This window comes from Cyprinus carpio, chromosome A20, assembly GCF_018340385.1.
Source record: "Cyprinus carpio isolate SPL01 chromosome A20, ASM1834038v1, whole genome shotgun sequence".
NCBI lineage: Eukaryota > Metazoa > Chordata > Actinopteri > Cypriniformes > Cyprinidae > Cyprinus > Cyprinus carpio.
Window position 1 is genome coordinate 25,874,634 of NC_056591.1, and position 24,346 is coordinate 25,898,979.

The following is a 24,346-nucleotide window of genomic DNA, read 5'->3' on the forward strand; positions in this document are numbered from 1 at the left end:
CCATGTCTGAAGTTACAGTGGAACAACTTTCGTCAACTTTCTTAAGTATTCAGTTACTTATTTAAAAAAAATAAAAAAAAATTAAATACAATGCTTACGGCGATGTACTAGAAATAAATTGGTTTTGAAATGAGGCACAGAAACTTCTCTTGCAGAAATACATCTCAGAGCACTGAGAAAATGCCTTTGAATAAAACACTGAACATAACAAAAATACCACAAGTATTAAATAAATAAATAAATACAAATTCTTAGAAGATTTTTTTTTTTTTTCAGAGAGAGTCCATGTTTGTAGTTTAGTTCCACATGACCATTCTCTCTGACATTCAGAATTAAACAGGCTGTTTTGTTACTGTTAAGGATTTTATATGCATATGATATCTGTTATGACTGGCCAGACTTTCTGCATGCAAAATGACTAACTGGATACTAATGTTACTGAAAACTGAATATGTTTTCCATGATATGGCATCCATTAAATCCTCTTTAGAGCATGCATCTAACCTCTAATATACAGCACACAATACCCAAATCACAAAGGCTGCAAATTAGAGCCTGACTCTTTAAAATGAAGTTTAAAACACAGAAAACTGCAGAAAATAAGCAATAAGTCTAAAAAAAAAGATAATGTTATATTATAGTTGTTGGACACAGTCGAGAAGGTCAGGACCAGTGAGGTGGGACAAGCTAAAATCTATTTTAATGGTTTAAAAATCCATTTACGACATTTGATGCATTTAAGCTCTCATGGTATGTTAATATTCTGTTAGATAACAGTTTATCAAACATATCTAATAGTTCTCGATCCAAAAAAAAAATCACATTCATGCCTCTAAAAAACTGCCATATAGGCTGTTCTATTATATACACAACTGTATACGTCAGACTCCAGTACAGCCCCTGGTTAGATTAATTAGACAACGCTTGTCTCAGTGGCAATTTTCCACTCCACTGACACTTTGACTTTTAAATGCCTCATGCACAGGAAGAAGTAGAAATCCTCCTGGAAAATACAGCCGAGCCCGTTTCCAGTTTTATGCAGTTAATGGCTCTTGCTTAATCAAATTACAATTTGCTCAACCAACTCTGAATGTCTGTAAATATAATTTCACACAACAATTAGCTCAATAACGGTATCAGTGTGTGGCAAAGAAAACCTGTGGCCCAGAGGGGCTTCCTATTTTGGGGCTGAATTAAGTGATGAAGGATGCCAATGTCAGCAGAAAAAGTAATAAATAGCAAACATTTGCATTAAAAACAAATGTATGTGTATCCCCAGTCTGAAAATGATTTCTAATGTATACTCACTTCAAACTCCAAATAAAAACAGATGGTTCAGCTTGAGAATGAAGCATAAAAACAGCATGTTCACTTCTAACTAAGAAAATTTGTCCAAATAGTAAAACCTTGAATCAGTGCCAATCTTTCTCCCACTCTGCCCATGTTTCCTGCAGCAATGATATCATTCTTTAGATCAGTCCACTTTGATATCTGTACATTAGTTTATTTTAGTCAAAGAATAATAAATATTACAGTATTTAAATAACATAGTTATATAATAAAATGAAAGAAAAAAAGTAACCATAAAGTATATATAATATATATATATATATATATATATATATATTATAAGTAAAATATTCAAATATATTTAGGTATATATATATATCAATGAACTATATACATTATATATATATTATTTATATATATATATACACACACAAACACACACACTATATAAGTAAAACTCATCAAAAATTCATTTAGGTAACTAGATTGAAATGTCAATGAACTATATACAGTATATATATATATATATATATATAGGCCTTTTTGGTATATTTTAAAAATACATACATTTTCTATACTTATATATTATATATTATATTATATATATATATAGATATATATATATATATATATATATATATATATATATATAAAACACATACACACGTGCGCACAAACACACACACATATACATGCTGTATGGGATATGTGTTATGGATGGACATTAAAAACATGACCTGAATCTCCCTGACAATTTCATGTTAATAAACACGATGCATTAATAGTGTAATAGTGTTTTTAAATTGTGTGAAAGTACCATGACCATGACCCCTAAAAGAATATAGCTGAGCCTCCTGAATATCAGCATGTCATTGTCAACAAAACATCTGCTCTTCCTGCAGTTGTTGCATTATGTGTTTGGACTCAGGTGTGTGTTGGTCTTTATTCCCTGACCGCTCACTGGATGTACTGTATGTATGATGTTAATGTTCTGGAGAAGAGCTGACAGGGGTCTGCCTGTGACATTTTCATGTACACAAACTCAAGACTGCTCCCAGTGCCTCCAGCTGGTGAACACAGGAGCAGTGCCTGGAGCACACAGCGGCCTGCCACTCACACTCACACCGACACTGACTACATATTTATAGTCAGACTTTTAGTTTTTTTTTTTTTTTTTTACGGCTGCACTGTAATTTTATTGTTAAAAATATATAGTGAAAAACTTAAATAGACATAAGACATTTCATGTAATTTTACAATAAAATACTGTTAAATGTACAGATTTTGAAAGTGAAAAAGAACGTATACTTTTATACTTCGGGGCCGTTGAATGCTTGAATCTGATTGGCTGACGACCGTTCTGAAGTGTGCAATTATTTTCAGGGAAACGCACAGCGAACGTAGTTCCAGACAGCTCTCTTGACCCCATTACAGTTTCATATCACTTTGTATAGTTAACTGTTTTAACGGAAATCAGCATGAGTACCTATACAGCACACAGGACTAACAAAAACAACAACATGACAGACCATTTTCCAAAAGAAAATTCACATGACGTTTCTCACTAGTAAGGTTATAACAGCACTATTTAGAGATGCTGCTGCAGAACACTGTTGAGGGACGCACAGAGCTAGCCTAATTCACACAAGCTCTCTCTCTCTCTCTATTTCTTTCTCTGTGTGTCTCTGACTCTCTCGCTCTCTTTCTAATAACTTCATTAATAACGGCATTAGAATTCTATCAACGGTTCAAGCCTCCATTACTAGCTTTAAAATAACGTTTTGGAACCAGCAAAAGAGGCGTTGGATGAGATGCGGAAGAAATAATCATACTCACAGTAGCGATTTAAGTACAAAAATCAGAAGAATCCCTTTAATTATATTATCTGGTGTGGTAACCGTAGTATAAGCGGATTTTAGTAATCGGGCCATTGATAATGCACACCCGAGGTGTAATGGCCACTCCGCCGGATGTGCATTGTTTTTCTAATAATTCAACAGCCCGTCGTCATTTATTCCTTACATAATTTACAGCAAAAAACTATAAATTGACATTCTCAGCACTCCCTGTGAATAATAATAATTTGATAATCTTTCATTCAAACAACAGTTTTTTTTCTATTGTCTATTGCATTATTTTCATGTCACATTTGTTACATTGATAGTGTTTTGTACTTCTGTACCTTCTTTCTATTAGTATTTACCTCCTCAGCTTGTGGGAAAGCAGTTTGTGATGAGCTTTGATTCATAATGTGGCTTTCTCATCACCACCTGTGTTTTTGAAGTGGTTGTCAGTGCAATATAACACAGATTTTAGTACTTAAGCAGGTTAGTATATTAACATTATATCAGTTAATGGAATTCAAGTTGTTACTGTAAATTTAAGATAAATCTGTAAAACCTAAAATTTTGCTACCATATTTTTGCGGTAAAGTTCTGGCAACCACAACTTCCGCTTGTTTACCGTGAATTTCACAGATTATTTGACAATGTGGTCAACAATAAAACATGAGAAACAATCGAATGAACACAGACTTCATAGGATCCAAGCCATATCTATAACACCTGAGACTTTTTTCGGGTGGATATTTTTCAATTGGATCAGTAAGCAACTACCTAGCAACCATCCAGAGGCAAATATAGTCACTATGTTAAGATTGTGTCTTAAGAACTAGTTTGACTAAGTAGCATTTAACTCTTTAAACAGATACATATGATAAATAATGCGATCATCAGCAATAGACAGCATATAAATGAAAACTACATAATGTTATGGAGTAAAATGATGATCCAGGAAGTAGTATATGGCTGTGCAAGCTTTGGAGGTGTTGATGGAAGCGATTTACTGGATTTATGCTTTGATAATCATACACAATATTATCCAGATGTAGTTTTTGATAATAATGTGATTTTCTCACCTTTTTGCTCAAAATTATACATTTTTATGAAACCTACCTATATTCAAGTGCTGATAAAAAAATAATGCTTTAAGCTAGAATAAAACAATTTTTTTTTTTAAGTAGAGGCTTTGATCTTTATTTTGGTGTATTGCATATTCAAATATTCATACAGAAATATATACTGTAGTCCATCAAATTTGAGTGAAAATCATCAAAATCGGATTCAAATTAGACCAATATACTTTTTTATGTAACTGAATTTAAATAGTTATGGCCAGACTTGAAGAAAAAAAAAAGATGACTAACTTTTAATGTTGCATGTTGCATGTTATCTGTATGCACCTGTAATGCATGTTATCTGTATGCACCAAGGGTCTGAGAGTACCGCAATTTAAATTCTATGTATGTATGTACTGTACATGTGGAAGAATTGACAATAAAGCAGACTTGACTTGACTTGACTTAAGACTAGTCTAAGTAGTTTATGTAACCAGCCACACTACCGGCCACAGAACACATAGCAACTGCATAGCAACAAATTAACTGATTTTGTACAGGCAGCCACCAAAATGTGTAACATATAAGCAACAAAACCAAACTGCAAATGAAATGTATGGTTTATCACTATGGTAACAACCACCTTGTTCTGCAATGCTCAAATTTAGAATTGTATCTTTTATTCATGAATGGCTATTTTTGCCTGGAGTGAGGACGAAACACCTGGATAATGGCAGGGTACTGTTGCATAATAAAAACCAGCTTCGGCTGAATCATTGACTGAAGAACACACATACTCGCACAATGTTTGAAGAGTGCAATGAAGAAAAGCGTGTTCAACAGCAGCCCAAGCATCAGGTCAAAATAAACCTTGAAGCCCTGGTCATCTAAATCGATCTCCAAAGAGAGACCTTCAGCGAATGTCATATAATCCATCTACCTCTCATGACAGAGCTGAACCCAGAGGAACAGTCATCTGACATCAGCAAGTGGCCCGTTTCCTGAAGAGACACGGCTTTAAAAGTCCATCGCTCGTTCAATCATGCAGAAAGAGGCCTGCTGAAACCTTTCGGCTCTTATGCCTGAAGTAGAAAGAGTATAATTTGCGAGGGCTGAACTTAACATCTCTGACCTTTCCCATCAAAGACCGAGGCACCTACAGTATAAATGTCTCCTTGGAGGAGTAATTCAATGCGTAGGATAATGTAAGCATCATTAACGTTGGCCCAGGCCAGGAGGCATGCAGATAGATGAGAGGAGGCTGATTAGCAGGTGTCTGGGAGCATGTGTGGAGCTCTGCTCTCCCGGGCATAGTACCCAGAAAGCCCTGACTGAGGCTGAGTTTCAGTGTGCTGCTGATCAAAAGCTTTTCGATCGAAGGGGGGCCACACAGGTTACAGAAGAGAGACAGGGGGAATGAGAGCTCATGGTGGCACTATAGCGGGATAAGAGCAATTCAACCACACACATGATTAAACCACTGTTACCCAACACACATTTTTATATACTAACGGGAACACTTTTTGTAAGCGAAGAAAACAAAAATTAATGACTTTATTCAATATCACCGTATGCTGTGAATGCTCTTCTGTGTCATCCATGCCACAAGGATGTGCATCCACAGCATACACAGCATACGGTGATATGGAGAGACACAGAGGAGACTGTTGTAATGATTAAAAAAGTCGTTATTTTGTTTTCTTCGCTTACAAAAAGATTGCACGTCTGATAGCAGATGAGTATTCTGACTACGACTTTCATACCTTTTATGGACCTTGACAGTGTTATTTACTTGGCAGTCTATGGGACAGTCACAGGCCTCCAGGATTTCATCCAAAATATCTTAAATTGTGTTCTGAAGATGAACGGAGCTTTTAGGGGTTTGGAACAACATGGGGTAAGTGATTAATGACAAAATTTTCATTATGGGGTGGAGTATCCCTTTAAGTCACTTTGGAAGACAAAAAGCTAAAATTATAAGATATCAAGTCATTGTGAGAAATATGGTCATACATCAAAATATTATTATTGCTTAGTGAGAAAAAAATTACGTATGAGAAATAATGCAATAATTGTGAAATATTAAGTCACATTGTGAGAAAAAGAATTCATATTGTAAAACGTCATCACTTCATAAGATGAAAAGTTACTATTATGAGACAGAGACAAAACAGTGAAATATTAAGCCACTTTGGGAGATTAAAAAAGTTGCAATTATGAGAAATGAAGTTTGATAATTGAGATAAGTGATATTTGTGAGAAATACGGTCATATTGCTCATCCAATTAAAAAAATTTAGGGTTATGATTCACATCTATATTTTTTAACTTGAGCCAATGAAAAAAAAATAACTTTACCTTAGGGCATGTTATTTATTTTTCATTGGCTCAAGTTAAAAAATATACTGTAGATGTGAATCATTACCATATTTTTTTTTAATTGGATGAATGAAACATTTTTTATAGTGAAGATATAAAAAAAAGACAAAAAGGAGACAAAACAGTGATATATTAAAGTTACTTGTGAAGATAAAAAGTCACAGTTGTGTAATATTAAGTCACATTTTGAGAGAAAAAGGTTATACTGTAAAATATTATCATCACTGAATGAGATAAAAAGTCACAATATGAGAAACAACATCATAATTGTGAAATATTTTGTAATATTGTGAGAGGTCTTATTGTAAAATATTATCACTTAATTAGATAAATGGTCATGTCTAAAAGCTGAAAATAGGGATATATTGTCACACTGGGAGATTAAAACTACAACAAAAAAATTGTTGCAAATGTGTATAGTTAAATCAAATTCGGGAGATATACAGTCAAACTGGGAGATATTAAAACATGCCATGTAAATTAAAATTTACATATAATAAAGTTGCAATTGTGAGATATAAAAGTGACAATTATTCACAGCAAAGATGGAAATAGTCTTTTACCCAATGAGACTTTTAGTGCATTTTTAGTCAGTTCTCAGAGCAAATGCTTGGTAATTGCTTTGCACAAAACCACTTTGAACTTTTTACTGCTGTCAAGTGATTTAAAGTGGTAATCCAATGAATTACATGGAATTCTGATTAATCACATGAACTACAAAGAATAGTATTATTGTGCCAGATGCAAAAAAGCAAAAAAGCACTGAATAGTCAGAGGTGTGTGCCCAGGAGCCTTGCTGGGGAGCGTTTTGATTTCTCTGTTCTGTTTTCTCTCAGTCTTCATACAGCCACCTCACCAGCCGTGGAGAAGCACGTTTATTACTGACTGCAAATCAGCGATGTCAGAAAAAGCGGTGACCTGTGTAAGATAGCGTTAATGGTTATCCATCGGCCGAGAGATTCATGGTGCAGGAGCACAGCAGCACGGGCTTTAATAAATACTGTGCTTCTTGTGAACGCAGACACTCGTTTAGAGGAACCAGACCCCTGGGAGTCATTGGATCACTTATTGAGCATGTGGATGAAATGATCATGTTTGTACTATTGTACCTTTAATGCATATGAACAAAATTCATAATGCTGTCATAATAAACACCATATGATCTTGGTGCTTGCAAAATAAAGATGGTGAATGTGCCTGTAAGACTCGATTTATTAAATTCAAATATTAACAGCCAGGGGAAAAAACTAATCTCAAGGCAGTTATAAACCATATGAGAGTCTACAGTACCAGGGACTCTGTGGTGTAAAGCAGCCAATCACTATCGAGGTAAAACTCAATTCTTTTCATTGTGGCTTTGACCAGCACATCAGACGCAGCTCATTAAACTTAAGTGTCACCGGGGAACATTTAACGATAAGACAAAAATGGAGAAAGAGTGTGGGAGAGGAGAAAGAGAGATTTCTGTTATGCAGTATGAGCAAAGTGATTCTTGAAAACCCCCACAGAATTCCAGTGAGTCTCTGTTACTGACTTCAAACATGATTTTAACACCTGTATGTATGCTGAATGGATTTGCTATTTCTTACTGAACCTAAAAAAAAATAAAAAAAAAAAAAAAACACTAAACCTAAATTAAACATAGATATTTTTATGTAAAATAGAGGGTAAATGGTTTAGGGCATTGTTGATATTGTTAACTGAAACTATTACAAATAATTTTTAGTAATTAAAAAAATTAAATATTAGAAGAAAACTCTTGATGAAAACTTACATGAAAAAAATCTAAATGAAAAGTAGAAATGTTGCCTTGGCATTTAACTGATATAAATAAGTTTTTGTACTAAAATTACTAAAACTAAAAGTGAAAAAATAGCGTGAAATGTATCCATCCATGCATACATCCATCCATCCATCATAAACCATGAAAATACAGCTGTTACCTTAAATAGATAATTAATTGCAGCCTTAAATTCACTGGCGCATCAAAATAAAATAAAATAAAATACAATAAAACAGTCCAATTAAATAATTTAACAAAAAAGTACTACATTTTTATTTTGGAATCTATCAATTTATTTTCAATGCAGTTTTAAATTCACTGGTGCATTAAAAAACAAAACAAAACAAAAAACAGCTAGTTAGTTTAAATGTTCTCACATCTAGTGCATTTTTTAAATTAACTGACAAAGCAATTTTTACACCTTCTGGTCCAATGACTTGAACTAGAAAACATAAACCCATGTTTCTCACGGCTCTTTTATGACACATCTGCCTGTGCTGTCATAACCAGAGGAATCGGCAGGAGTCTTGGGAGGGGAAGGTTTAAACACTTTTTTCCCAGCCTTATGATGTAAGGGATGTTACTGAGTGTACGTGAGGGTATTACAGAAAACTGAACACAACAAAGTCAACTGTGTCCTCGAGACAGACGCGCAGTTTGATTGTAGACACACATGAAACAATTCTAATCTCACAAGACACAAATATTCACAGTTTGACCCAAAAAACGTGCATCTGTGCTTTCCGCGTATGCTCATTTGTTATTCCTGGGTGATATATGACACACCGAGGCTGGAAACGCTTAGTAAATGCTAAGCAAAAATAGATTTCTTCCCAACGCTAGCAGTGCAGGATTTGTTCAACTCCTGAGAGAGCTGAACTACACTGATGCTGTTTTCAGTTCACGGCCTCTCTTTAGCAAAGATCACACTGAGTTTGCCCTTTGACCTCTGCTGTTGTCTGTGGGACATTAGGCAAGTTCTCACAAGACAGTTTTGAGCCCCAGGAGGATTCAGAATTAATTCGTATTGATATGGGTGATACTAAAAATAAAGACCACTGTCACCTTGGGGCACCAATTTGCCAAAAATGACCAATATTAATGGAAAACCCTGTCTTCTACGAAGTATTACATGAGACACATGCAAACCTACTGAACAGAAGAGCAAAGTCTCATGACTTTCCAGATAAAAATGGAGTGCAATCACACAGAAAGTGCAATTTTACTTCAGTCACAGGTCATTACTGAGATGCAAAAGTGCTTTCCAGTTTGATTCTGTGAGTTTGTGTATGTGCATTTCATAGTCTCATTTTAGCCCGAGGTCTGCGTTTAAGACTCAAATTGTACAACCTTTCAGTTGCTTGGCCAACAATCCCGTCAGCGTTTCTTTTGTTTAACTGTCGTCTTATACATGAGCCAGATGACAAGAGGATTTATTAAGGGTCCTTTTCTTTTTATAGCAGCCAACCGTTGGCAGAACGCTATTGGATTTGTCCTTTCTTGGGAAAAGCATCCACTTACTGAACTTACTGTTAATCTCTGGTTCTCGAATAAGAGACAATAGGACTGTAGGAGGCAGTCGGGAATGATGGGAAAACACTGGTAGAGAAGCTAGGACAGTTTCTACAGCGAAAATACTGAAACTCACAGATCATTTTGTTTTTAAAATAAAAATTTAAAAAAGACATGAAATATAAATGTGTACTACAAATGTGAATGAATACTACAAAAAAGATTTCATATTTTGAATCAGTGTATTGAAAGCATCTACACTACCATTTAAAAGTATTTTTTTTTAAAGAAATTAATACTTTTATTCAAAAAGGGGTGCATTTAAATTTGCATTAAATTTTGTGACAGTAAAAGGCATTTATAATGTAATATTACAAAACATTCATATTTCAAATAAATGCTGTTGTAATGATACTTAAAAAAATTCAGCTTTGCCATCACAGAAATAAATTACATTTTAAAATATAACACCAATTTTAAATAGTAATATTTCACAGTATTGCAGTATTTTAACTGTATAAATGCAGTCTTTGCAAACACAAGAGATTTTTTAAAAAAACATTTTTTAAATATTCGTAAAAAAAACAAAAAAAACGCCAAAATTAGAGAGGAGGATGGAACTTGATTGAAATGCAAAACAACCAATTACAGCTTTTTGTATGTGACATGTATGTGCAAATCTAAAGTGAGTGCAAAAAATATACTTGTGAAATATAATAACCCTGCTGTGGATAAGGTTTACCTTTACTCTGCTTTTTCTAGAGCGTTCTCCAGTTCGTTGGCAGCCACTGTTTCCTGTTGATGGGGTTTTTGACGCATTTATATGTTCAATGGCTGATGCGTGAAGATGGTTCAGCTCGGAACGCAGGGATGCTGAGAGGAGAACAAGAGAAAGAGAGAGACATATGGAATGAAAAACAAGACTATTCCAGGGAGATGATCTGCTGTCTGGAGCTGAATTAAAAATCATTCATCTCCAACTCTCCCTAAAGCATAAACTTCACAGGTGCAAATGGAAGTGACACTCATTCCTCCACATGCAATTTCCTGTCAGCACTCCCTCATTATAGTCCTTTCCAGTTTCTTCCAATTATACCTTATTTCAAACAGACTGGGCTATAATTACACTAAAGCTAATTAACTGGTTTTGTTTTTTTGCTTTGGGGTTTTGAGTTTTTCATTTAGTAATCTAGTATGATTACTGTTTAATGTAAATGGTAAATTAATTTGAAATCAAACATTTATTAATATTACCAACAAATGCTAAATTATTAACAAGGAACAGGACAAATAAGGAAACCTTTTTATTTCCAGTTGTCTCTTGAAAACTGCAGCCAACAAGTCATTTTAACAAAATGATGCAAAATTTAAATTGTTTACTTTTGTGATATGTATTATTTTAATTGTATTTTTTCCCAGCTGAATGAAACCCAGTCATGTCAGATATATGGCAGATTTTGCATGTTACGATGAGCATAAATTGGAGCGTAACCGAGCAACTTTAATATATATATATTTATATTATTTTTTTATATTTAATTTTAATTTTAATTTAATATAATGATAATAATAATAATTAAATTAAAAAAACATCAAAAATAGTTATTTATTTATTTATTTTTGTAGAGTAAAATAATTCTTCTCTTTTGATTAAGTTAAACAAAATGTCATGTACCTTTTGAGAACCAAGTACACACATAGTAATAAAGAAAGAGTTGGATAAGATTTTTATAAAACCTAACATACTGATCCAACCTGATTATATATTGATATCATATTAAAATGAGCTTTTTAGAAATGCATTTAAGTCTAAACAGGCATTTCAATTGGGATTCCTTTAGCAGTGGCAAAATATTCAGCTTTGTTCTTTTTTCATCATGACAGCTACTCTCTTTTGCTGCCACATAAACCATCACTATCGCAACCCATATATTACAGATATTGACTCCATTGTCCTCAGCAATTGGATCGATTTCATCACGTGCAAAATTGAATAGCGCAGACATTCAGTCCTACAAGGCTGCATTTTGACCTAGAGTAAATAATAAACAGGATCCTAAAGGGTTTTTTTGCTGCAGGTCTGGTGAATGAATCTTTGTGTGTGTGTGTGTGTTCTGTTTTTAAACTCCCCAGCATGGGCCTTGCTTGCCCTCATCCTCCAGTTCGAAGCGGAGGGTCTGCAGTTTCTTGCTCCTGACTGGCTGTTTCAGAGTCTCGATGTTCTGTCTGTGTTAGCCTCGCGCAGAAAAAGTCATTGGAAGCTGCTGTAGCCCATGTGTGTGCTGTGCTGCCGTAGACGCTCCTCAAGCACCCTCCTACACACCAGTACAACACAACACATACATTAGTTCATTAGAGTAGACAAATGTACATCACGACTCATGCAATCTAAATAAATAAAACTGTATATATTGTTACTGTATATGGTCTCTATTCAACACCTCATTGCAACCAAATTAGAATAAAAAAAAACTTTTCTTTTTTTTCTTGGCCATTTTTGCTGCTACACACAACAGAAAAATAAATAATGGAGGAACTAGACTCAAGGAGAAACTTCAAATATGATGTTTTACCTTGCCCCTTCAGAGGATAGCCTTTGTACAAAAAACAGTTTGCTACTGCTTGCAGTAAAAAAAAAATGGCATAGAAATAATTTTTAATATATATGGTAAGCATAAACCTTTGGATAGAGGACTAGATGCTCAAATTTTAATATATATAGACAAAAACATTACCTGGAAGGGAAAAACAACCAGTAAAGAAAAAAAAAAGAAAAAACACGAAGATGCTGCATGAGAACTTGTAATTAAAAATTGCAGGTTAAATATGTCAGCTGACACTTAAACAGGGAGGGGGGAATTTTCTTTTTTTAATTTAAATATTCAAAAAAAACAAAGCAACTAAATATATACTACTTATGCTTTTTTATTTTTTTTATATAAATCATATACAAATATATACTATATACTTACAATACCATAAATAAGTTAAAATAAATGTTTAACACTTCAAACGTATTTAATACTAAAAAATCAAAAAAAAAAGTATATTTATTATACCTAAATGACCTCCATCTGTTTTGCTTAATGACACAGAGAAAAGGCTTGTAGTAATTGAATATATAATATATATATATATATATATCTTATATATATATAAATATATTATATATATATATATATATATATATATATATAAATATATTACAAATTATTATTATATTAAATAAACATATAGAATTCATTATATACTAAAAAACTATATGCTTATATCAATAAACAAAGTCACAACACTTAGAACTTTATTAATACTAAAAAAAAAAAAAACACTACAACTAAATTCTCAAATCAAAAAAATTAAACAAATAAAAAAAAAGCCATCAGGTTGCCTTCTTAACCACAGAAAGAAACCAGGCTTCTTCAAACTTAAACCTTTAAAAAAACTGACCAGATATAATCAACAAAAAAAAACTGTTAGCTTAGACCAGTAAAAAACCAACTTGCTTTCAACCCAATGTCAAGTCAAAAATTTGGTCCCCAAATTTTGAACCATATTTCAACCTAACCTACACATTTTCTCTTTCTCTGCGCGATCTGGATGGCCTATTAGTCCCAGAACCAGACCAAAAAAAAACCCACCTTCCATTCTGCAAATAAAAAACACAGGGAATTATGGACTCTAGTCAGAAGGACCACTTAAACCTCTTCCTCTGCAAGCTTGTTAAGGATCTTAGATGGGTGTTGCTGTCCTAACGCCTAGCCAGAGGAGGACGAACGCAAATTATTAGCACCCTGAATTAGATTAAAGAGAGTGGGGAGCTGCTTGGAGCGCTGGAGATACACTGACATAATGAGGGTTAGAAGGGGGCAGGGCACCTTGGGGCCTCCACTGAAAGCCCTCTTTGGAGTCAGTTGATATCCAGCAGAGTGGGGGTCGGATAGGAGAGGAAGTGAGTTTGGGGGATGACAGGGGGACACAAAAATTAGACCCAAACGAATTCATTCAGTAGTAAACACAGACCTGCACCAAGGCCAGTGGTTTGGTTTGGAGGGCATGCTGTTAATGCAGAGGTTCAAAATATAAAACAACTGATGGGGGAAGATCAAACAGAGCTGACTCATTTAAAACAATACAGTCCTGAGGAGGATTACAGTGCATGTAACAGTGAATTAAATTCATTAATATTTTTTGTCTGGCTTTCAAGTAAAAACCATATAAACATCTTAAAAACAAGAGACCATTTCCATGAGAAACCAAAATTGAACCTAACATGCTATCAGAGAATATATCATTATCAAGAATTAAATGTTTAAATGTATTTAGTATTGTACAATATTGTACATTTTAATAATCTTTAATCATATTTTTAATCATATTTATAGATATTAACATAAATTATATTAAAAAAAGTAAATTGTCAATTTTTACCACATGTTGTAAATGTACTTCAAACAGAATTCACACAAAACACTGGAAATTGTCATTTATATATGAAAAAATTGTTCTCATTTGTTCTCAATTGTATTTCAATCAAAAAATCACGAAATTAGGTAAATATATAATAATTTACTCACACACAACATCACACACCCCACACACACACAACCACACACACCAACACACACACAAATAAATACACATACATATATTTTATTTATAATTCCCTTATATAATACATAAAATATATACAACATTAAAGAACTTTTCAAATTAAATTACATTAAATTGACTAGTTGAATCTGGTATAACTTATTTCAAAAAGTTGACAATTGCTTAACTTATTTTTATGAGTTAAAGTAATTTAAAAACCAAGAAAATTATGGTGGTGAAAGAAGAGGGGAATGCATGCCAAGGAAACGAAAGAAACTGTTTGAAAGCTGGGTTGCGAAAGCGTCTGTGATCTCTACCAAGTTTTTCTTGCTCCTCTCTAAAACTGTGAGATGGTTACAGTAAGTATCTAAAACTGTGAGATGGTTACAGTAAGTAATCTACTATCTTTTGCTAGCTAAAGAAACATCACCGCATCAAATGGGATGTGGTGGTGTCAGTTGTGCGAGGTTAAGTTTTTTTTCTCCAGTGGGTAAGCTGACTCCTCCTACCTGCAGCCCCCGATGGCTCTCAGTAAAAACTGAAAAGGTCAGGTCATTTCTGTCATTCAGACAACTATCAGGGACCACGGTCCCAGCCCTGAACTGGGACAACACACACACATGCTTGAGAAAAAAACATACCCAGAATAAATCAAATCTGAAATGACTACAGCAGTCCACACCACCCACACAAATGGCAGAGAGTTGATGTTTTTTTTTAGTTGTCATAGTGCCATTTTTCACCTCCTCAAGTGGGCGTACGAGGATGATGTCACATTTTCCTTATGTAAAAATTAATCTTGAGTGGTCACTTTGCTTCTTTCTCTGCCAATAAAAGCTTGTGCAATTTCATTATTCTTAATGAGTTATTTTAGGATTCCACAACCACACTGTTTTCAGATTAATGAGAGAATCCCCCTGCAAACAGTACAGGAAAAAAAACCCCAACTAATAAATGCAAAAGGTTTCATATTATCATAAAATGTTTTATTTTATGAGGTTAAACTATATTATGTTTGTACACTGACTATGTCTTCTACATTACAGCAATAAGCCAGTGCATTATATCAGTGAATTTATGTTTTAACATTGAAACTATTAAAACATTTCTATTAATTGAAATAAAGCTAAAATAATATATATATATTATATACACTAACAAAATATTAGTTGATTTTGGGGGGGGGGGGTAAAAGTACCACTGTACTACAGTGATTTGACCATGGTTAAGGGGTGATTTTGCAATATATATATACTGTATGTGACCTTGGAGCACAAAACCAGTCTTAGGTTGCTGGGATATATTTGTAGCAATAGCCAAAAATACACTGTATGGGTCAACATTATCCATTTTTCTTTTATGCCAAAAATCATTACGATATTACGTAAAGATCATGTTCCATTAAGATATTTTGTAAATGTTCTACTGTAAATATATCAAAACTTAAAGTTTGTTGTTAGCAATATGCCCATTAAAAACTTTGAAAGTCAATTTTCCTCAATTTTTAGATTTTTTTACACCCAGATTCCAGGATTTTCAAATAGTTGTTTTTTTGTTATTCTCTGCCAAATAATTGTTCTATCATAACAAAAACCATGTATCAAAGGAAAGCCTTGTTTATTTCCAGCCTTTAGATGATGTATATAAATCTCAATTTCGGAAAAATTGAACCCTAATTGGTACCTTATAACTGGGTTTTGTGGTCCAGGGGGTCACCAACAATATATTAATTTATATATAGTTCTTGTAAAAATACAAAATACTACAAACTAATAATAATTAATAATTAATTATTGCTACTAAGAAAAACCTAAACAACTACACTATAAAATTAAAATAAATATTAGATTTTATTAATGGCAAGGAAGTGACCAACATTTTCTATAATTTTTCAGTGTATATGCTCTGTTATTTTCTTTAAGTTATTAAAACTAATACTCTTCACTTCCTAATGGATGAAAAATAAAGTAGGTTTGAGAAACCCTTACATTATATCAGGGATATTATTATATTAAGGAATATAATAGAGGCTTTATTATATTAAGGAATACAGTAGAGGCTTTAGGGGGAAAACTGTGTGATCAATACCATTGAAAGGTGGCTATAACCCAATATGCCTCACCGCTGCCCTGCTGTCCAGGTGATGCAGGATATAAAATGTCTCTCTCGTGTCTTCTCAGATTAGATTTAATTTAGCTTTGGTAGGCGCTTGATGTAGTTTACCCCCTCATAAAAGACCTGGAAACGGGCTATCTGTTTTCATTCCACTGAAAGCAGTTTTTTTTTTGTGATGATTTGAGACTACTCAACTTTGGAAAAGCTCAAGGACCACAAAACAGGTTCCTTTTTAGACTCACCAAACTTTCACAGTAATTCTTATAGTAATAGACCATGTATGACAAAATCAGTGCAGCTGCTTCAAAATAAATAAAAAACATGATGGTTCCGAAAAATAGTAAACAGATTATAAATACTGTATGTTTGGATGAGTACTGGGAAAAGCTTGTTTCGGCCCCACAGGATAAAAATGAATGAAAAGGTAACTGCGACTTTTAATAATTTCCCATAAATTTTAACTTTTCTTCTCAGAATTGCAAGTTTATTAACATACAATACTCAGAGTTCTCGCCAAATCTGAGTTTATATCTCGCAGTTTTTGAGGAAAAAAAGTTCCTATTTTAATTTTTTTATTCTATCTCTGAAATGGGCTTCTCTAGAGGAGCCAAATTTGAAAAGAGCAAAGCGAGGGCAGAAAAAGGCAGCTCTGGTTATCTTTCACATTTCTTACTCCTATTTAGCCAGAGTGACTCATCAGGTCCATATGCTCTCGGCCGGCATGCTGTCGAGCATGGGCACACTCAAGGCGTGTGTTACCTACTGTTGGCCAGCAGATGCGGGATTTTGGCTGTTCTTTCCGGGCGGGGGTAAAAAAAAGCAGTGCTTTTGATATCAGCAAAAAAAAAGCTATAAAGAGGGAGCTGAGGTGGATCTTTGTTTTTTGCCTGCTTGAGCGAGATAATCAGACAAGAGGAATTGCACGCTCATTTTCATCTCTGAGAATGGAGTGGCGAGGGGTAAGACTGGCGCGGTCTTTCTCCTCTGCAGTGCTGCCGAGCCTGACTTCAGAAAAGCGATGCTCAATATTGAGACGTTTGTGAGTAGAGAGAGAGAGATGGTGGTGTGGCTGGTGTGAGATATTTTTACCACATCACTGAACCGCTGATGATAATTAAACACAAGTCAATAAATCGGCTCCTGGTGTCGGCACGTCTACCTCAGACATGGTGCTCTGGAGCAGAAAGCTATTAAATGAGATTTCATAAGCCTTCTGTTGGATCTCCACTCATTACCTGAATGAAGCAAGGAAATGAAGAGGGTTTCTTTTAATGGCATGGCAACTGGGTAAAACTCATATACCACAATACTTTACACTTGCTCTTAATTCTATCACATCTGTCTGTGTTGCCGGGAAACTCATCAACATGCGAATTACTACTGTGTCTGATATTTTATATCCAATATGCACCAATTAAATGGTAATTATTCATATGTCTATAACCACAGCTATAACACATATGCTGAACCTTTGACAATTTTGATTAATTTATATTTATTTTTTTTTATTATTTTGTATGAAATAACAGTCATGCATTTTACTGGATTTTTTTGTTTATCGGCTTGGCAGGATTAAAATACGAAGGGCCAAATTACTCAAAATTAAATCAATTGAATATTTAAATAAATTGTGAAATACAAAATTTGGCAAAAATCACTAAATTAATTATTAAATCAAAACAAACTCATAAATGTTGTGTACTTCATTTTAGCATACTTTTTAAATTTTTCTATGATGAAAAAAAAATTATTAATGAGATTCAAGCTCATGCTAAAATTTGAAATGTATTAACTAAAATGAAATACAAACAAATTAATATATGTTCATTACTTTTTACATTATTTTTTTTTAAACTAATTTTTAAACTAATGCTAAAATGAAATAGTTGATTAATTTGTTAGGTGACTTAATAATTAATAATATAATGCTTTTTATGTTTTCCTTAATTATTTAATTGTATAGTTAATAATTATTAAATTCTGGAATATAATTTAGGAAATAATCTGTTCATAATTAAAGTGGTGAATAATTATTTAATTGTATAGTTAATAATTATTAAATTCTGGAATATAATTTAGGAAATAATCTGTTCAAAAGATCTGTGTGGGTAACTAAAGGTTTTTGTAGATCACCAAAGCGGGGTCAAGCACTCACCACTTGACTACTAACATCAGGTTCTCAAGGGGCTTCGTGCAAGTGTGTTGTTTCAAAATTATCAGCTTAAACACAAATAGCAGTAAATCACCAAAGATACAAATCAATCAAAAAACACAAAGCCAATATGAATAACTGAAACGTTCGGTTGGGCTGTTCGCTTTAGGGTTTTCGTTGGTGGTTTGATTTCAGATTTGAGTACAAAATATAAGGTCTCTGTGGCACACTGGGTTAACAAACCAGTTAACCTCTGTGTGTATATTTCCTAATTGAATCACTGGCACACAGATAAACTTATTCCCTCCATTCTCCATTCATTGACAGCTGGTGGCTGAGGGTCATACTGCCAGGTGTGGCCCTGTCCTGGACAGTGGGGTATGACAGTAATAGAGGTCAGTTGGTGTTATCACACGTAATGTGTTCAGAATCCTGTGACATGGAGCAATGAAATCCATTACCCAGCAGTTTGCTGAAATAAACAGTAAAACGAGGCACTGGCATAGCCACAATTTCAACCAGCCAAATTCAGCAAATCAATTCTGACCATATCCGTCAGTTATGGACACTTGTGAGTCAGTTATGGACACTGGAGAGATTTTGTAATATTATACTATAAACAGTAAAAAAAAATATATAAAATAATTATACTATAAGAACATATAATTTCTTTTTAAACAAATAAAAAATAAATAAATATATATTTCCTAATACAATTTTTATATGTAAATCATTTATTTATTTATTTTTTTACTGTTATATTTTATGATTTATATTTAATATTGTATTTATTTACTCTCTCTCTCTCTCTGAAATGTCTTGAATGAGATTTATCCTTCATCCCCGAAAATAAATAAATAAAAGATTAATGGTTTCATTTGGTTGTCATCAGTGTTATTTTAGTATTATTCATATACTATAGTTTTTATTAATATTTTGAGTTAGATGTATTTTTATATATCTTCAGTTTTCTTTTTAATTTGTGTTTAATCCTTAGTCATTTTGTTATGTGATTTTATCCATTTAATTTTTATTATTAAAAACTAATGAAATAAATATTAATATTGAGGTTAATTTTATTTTGGTTTTGGTTTTAGTTTAATTCAGTTTTAGTTGCTTTATTTATTTCCAATTAGTGATTTTATTTTTGTTTTTTACTTGAAAATTTTTTTGAATTTTAATTTTAATCAATTGGATTGTATTGTGGATGATGAATAATGATTAATTATTTATGGTGGGATGGCTGTAACAAGTCATGTTAAATTATGTGTTCATGACCTAATAAATATTCATAATCTAAGCCTTTGCCATTTTGTGACATCACTACAAGCCTGTGCAGTCCAACTGCTTTCACTATTATGAAGCCCGTGATTCTGACTGACGCTTCATTTGGTGAGTCAATCTCAATTTATCAGCAGTTATTCAAGCAGTTCACTCCCGCTGTCCCTGCTCGCAGCCTTCATCCCCGCGCCTGCGGTGTGGAGCCACTTAAGCCCAGCTCAAGGTAATCATTTGCAGTCGAGTGACCAGTGAGAGATTTCTCTCCCCTTGTCAGGGGCCAGGTATGGATATTAAAACAGACATTACAGCTGGTGACAGCGAGCACTCAGCCATTACTAACCCACAGACCCAGAAGAGCGATTGAGCATGAGTGGCTAGGTTATTCCCTGGATAGGGGGAGAGAGAGGAGAGAAGAGAAGGACCTGAGAGATGTGCTGTGGGCAGGGCTGGATCTGTGGCAGATCTGCCTCACCACATCAAATCTATTGGGGGACAGAAAGAGGGTCTTGCGTGAGGGCAAACACGGACAATTTCACCAGTGGACAAATAGGCTGGAAGGATTACGGTCAGCAATTGCTTGGCTGGCTCTTTAAGAGGCAAGAGGAATTTCGGAGTCGGATGTGATGTTGTGTTGGGTGTAGACTTGACAATCGCTATAAAGTCTCATCCACAATCCACAAAGACTTCAGCAGCAAAAATGGATAGTACGCAAGCAGAAAGCACAAATAAAATTATAATATAACAAATGGCCTTTGGTGAGCAAAGTTATTAAAACCATGTTACACTAAGTGGGGACCCAGGGACCTTACAAAGGAAAGAACAAGGTGAGAAGAAACTGGTAACACAAATTAAGCTAACCCTGGCTTGATGTAAAGTTACACCAGCGAGGTCATTTTTAAAAAAACCTTGTGAATTGGACCCATAATAAACAGATTTTGATCTAAAACCAAGATTGTAAAACCGTGTAAGACAAAATCCACTTTGTGCTCCTGATGGGACAATAAATATCCAACGGGTATTTAGATCATAAAAAAATTCTGATATATAGATTCTACTATATATTATCTAAATATAGTATATATATATAAACATATATACACGCAATTATTACATACATTTAAAATAATGTACCAAATACATTAAATTATTCTATTGGTTCATAAGCTTTTTTTTTTTAAAAGTGATACATTTAAAGTTGTTTAAGTGTCGAAAATTTTAGAAAAGTAGTAATACACCATTTTTTTTAAAAATTAGATTTACATTAATTAAACTTATTGTATTATATAGAATTAATTTTTTAAGAGTAATAATCCAGTTTCAGGCCTCATGCCCCTATGTCGAAAACTAATCATAATTCGGATATTTTTTTATTTAAAATAAGATATGTGCCAATGCGGCGACTGTCTTGTAAACCAGACCGCGCTCAGGATTTTCTGAGGGCAGTGCGTTCTGTACGTTCATTAAAAACTGCGACACAATTTGTAAACTCTTCCTGCGGTTTTTAAGCAAATCGGTTTAACGATTCGTCATGTGTGACCTGTGCGACAAAATGAGTGTACAATTCGCAACGGGCGCTCTCCTTTGAGCTACAGACAAAATACATATAAATTTTATTTATGATTTGTTACATTTTCTGAGAAGAGGATTAACATTTTGCTCCGCCGCTTTCCGCGCTTCCTGCTGCTGTCATCGAATAAAGCGGATTGCGTTCTCATGACTGACAGCATGCGATTCCCGTGGATATAAATACACACATATAGCCCGATAAATACAGGATTTTCAAGAATTACAGAATACAGTAATCTGAGAATTCAAGACGAAAGATAACGTGGTAGAACGTGGTAAACGGACAGCCAAAAAAAAATAATACCAATAAGATTAGCAAACAAATCAGAATTGGCAATCAGTAAACTTGCTAGTGTGAAACGACGGCCTTGTGACCTTTTCCTTGACTCTTCTCTCCCAAACAAGGCCTTTGTTGACTAAAACACTTTGACATTTTAAAATATAAACTAAAACTGTTACAAAAACAAAAAAATTGTGTTATAAGCAGCACAGGTCAGACAGTCTCTGAATGGTCTGTAGGAGTGTTGTCTGAAGCTGAGATAAGAGTGGATGTGGAACACAGAGTCATAAAAACTCAAATAACAGAGAGCTGAGAGGTGAAGGGAAAAGATAAGAGCACGCATACAGGTCAGAGCGGTCTCTCTCTGCGTGAGACAGGTGGGAGATGGTTTTGTTGCGGTTACCTTGAGGTCGTGCTGGCGGGCTTCCTGCATGTCCTGTATAGCGCAGCAGTGGGCTTCCTGCAGCCGCTGCTCCCTGCGCTGATGCTCCAGCTCCATTTCCTGCAGCTGCTGTCCCAGGTGCTCTCGCCGACTGAACTGTGCCTGCAGCTGCTGCAGGGAATGCTGGGATTGGGAAAGCTGCATCTCCAGGCTCTGTTTCAGCAAGGAAATCTAAACACAGGAAGCAGGAGACACTGGTTGAAAAATTAAACAGCTTAAAGGAAAAGGTTTAAAAAAAAAAGCATATCAAGTAAAAAAGCATATCAAGAAAAAAAAAGTACAAGTAAAAACATCAATACAACACCAACAGTGAACCATTAACCTTAATCGAACCTTGTTATGAGTTTCATGCTCAATGGACAGCATTTGTGGAATGATTTTTTTTATTTAAAAAATAAAGAGAAAAAAAAAAGTTAGAGTACTTACAAAGGTAAGTGAATGGGGTCAAACTGTGAAACATTATAATATTCACTGTTTTAATAGTTTAGTCACAAGGCATACAAAATATGAATGTAAATGTGAAAAAATTACATGACGATTTTTTTGCCATGAAAAAGGGTTTATTACTGTTAACTAAAACTAAAAAAATAAGTGTAATGTTATATATTAATATTTAAATATTCAATGAAAAACTAAACAAAAAATATGTTGCCCTTGGCAACTAAGTTTAAGTCTAAGCACTAAAATTACTAACTGGAGGGAAAAAAAAAACTATATAATATAAAATATAGTTATTAAAACCCAAGCTAATTCAAATATTATTAAAAACTGTAACAGTATATAAATAATACTAAAATAAAACTCATGACAACCAACTGACATATAAGCAATAAACCATAAAAAGCAAAACTCCCTAAAATACAGTAAAAATTATTTAAACAGATGTACATTTCAAATCATGTGGATGTTTTAACAGAAAAAAATATTTTAATAAAGTGTTTTATAAAATTGTAAAAATTAATATGCATTGAAGTTTTTTTTAATTTTGTGATTTTTATTTTTATATATTATTTTTTTTCTTTCTTTTTTTTTAAGATGAGGAATGATTCTTAATTATTTTTGTGGTAATCAACATTATGCCACACATGCGGTCAATTAAGCTTAGCGTGTACTGTACCCTGAATATTCCTGTAAGTAAGATCAACAGTAATCGTGATGCTTCCCTTAGCAAGCACCACTAATTAGCTAAACTGTGTAAAACCTGCTCCTTATAGAGACTACAACACAATTCCTAAAGTAAGCCAGTAGCAGTGATTGAAAATCTTCATTCATTTTCATGGTTACATTTTTTCGTAGAACTGCAGGCGTGTGTGTGCGTGTGTGTCTTTGGCTCTATTTTTCTTTTGTGTATAGTGTGTGTGTGTTGATTTTGTTTGTGTGTGTCTGAGTCTAGCAGCCATGTCTACAAGGACTCAATGAGGACTCAGTCTGGGATGAGGTGAGAAGTCAGACACTGGCGCCAGATACGTTCTCCTCACACCAACTGATTTGTTAGACTAGTATGGCTGAATTGTGTATAAGTATTGGATGAGGTGATTGGCTGCTATGCCTCATTAGAGGAAGTCCGCTTATGACTGGAGGGTGACAGGGAGGAGAGTTTTTCCATGTCATACCCGCCAACAATTCCAAGACTTGGTGAAGGCAAATAAAATGGACATCCAAGACTTGTGAAGGCAATAAAATGATGCTGCGCTTGTCGTAGCATCAGCCAATAATTTCATTTTGCTCAGGTATGGATGGTAGTTTTTCAATATGGACGGTTTTTATGTTATCATTTCAAAGATGGACGCTGATTAATCATGTTAAATAAAAAACTAGATTTTTACATTTGAGGAAATCGTGAAAAAGAGCTGATGAAAGAGTACATGGCAAAACTTGAAGCCATAACTTTTACTGTCAAAAAAAAAAAAAAACCTACACCAGGTCTCTATGATATTCTAGAGCTGAATCATGTTAAGGGCCCCCAGGGGCCCCAACACAGAACATTTCTACATTGCTGCAAATGAAAAGAGCTTTTAGAAGGTCTGGTCCAAAGATATGCTCCTTCTGAACTCTTAGCAA

The 24,346-nt window shown here is 34.0% G+C and overlaps 1 protein-coding gene across 1 annotated transcript in view; it reads right to left on the reverse strand.

Moving 5' to 3' along the window:
• LOC109100509 (protein FAM184A-like) overlaps nt 1-24,346 on the reverse strand; it is a 107,589-nt gene that overhangs the window by 14,590 nt on the left and 68,653 nt on the right. Inside the window, 2 exon segments of the mRNA XM_042778359.1 lie at nt 10,602-10,732; nt 22,189-22,456. Of these exon segments, the coding sequence (XP_042634293.1) occupies nt 10,602-10,732; nt 22,189-22,456 (399 nt within the window).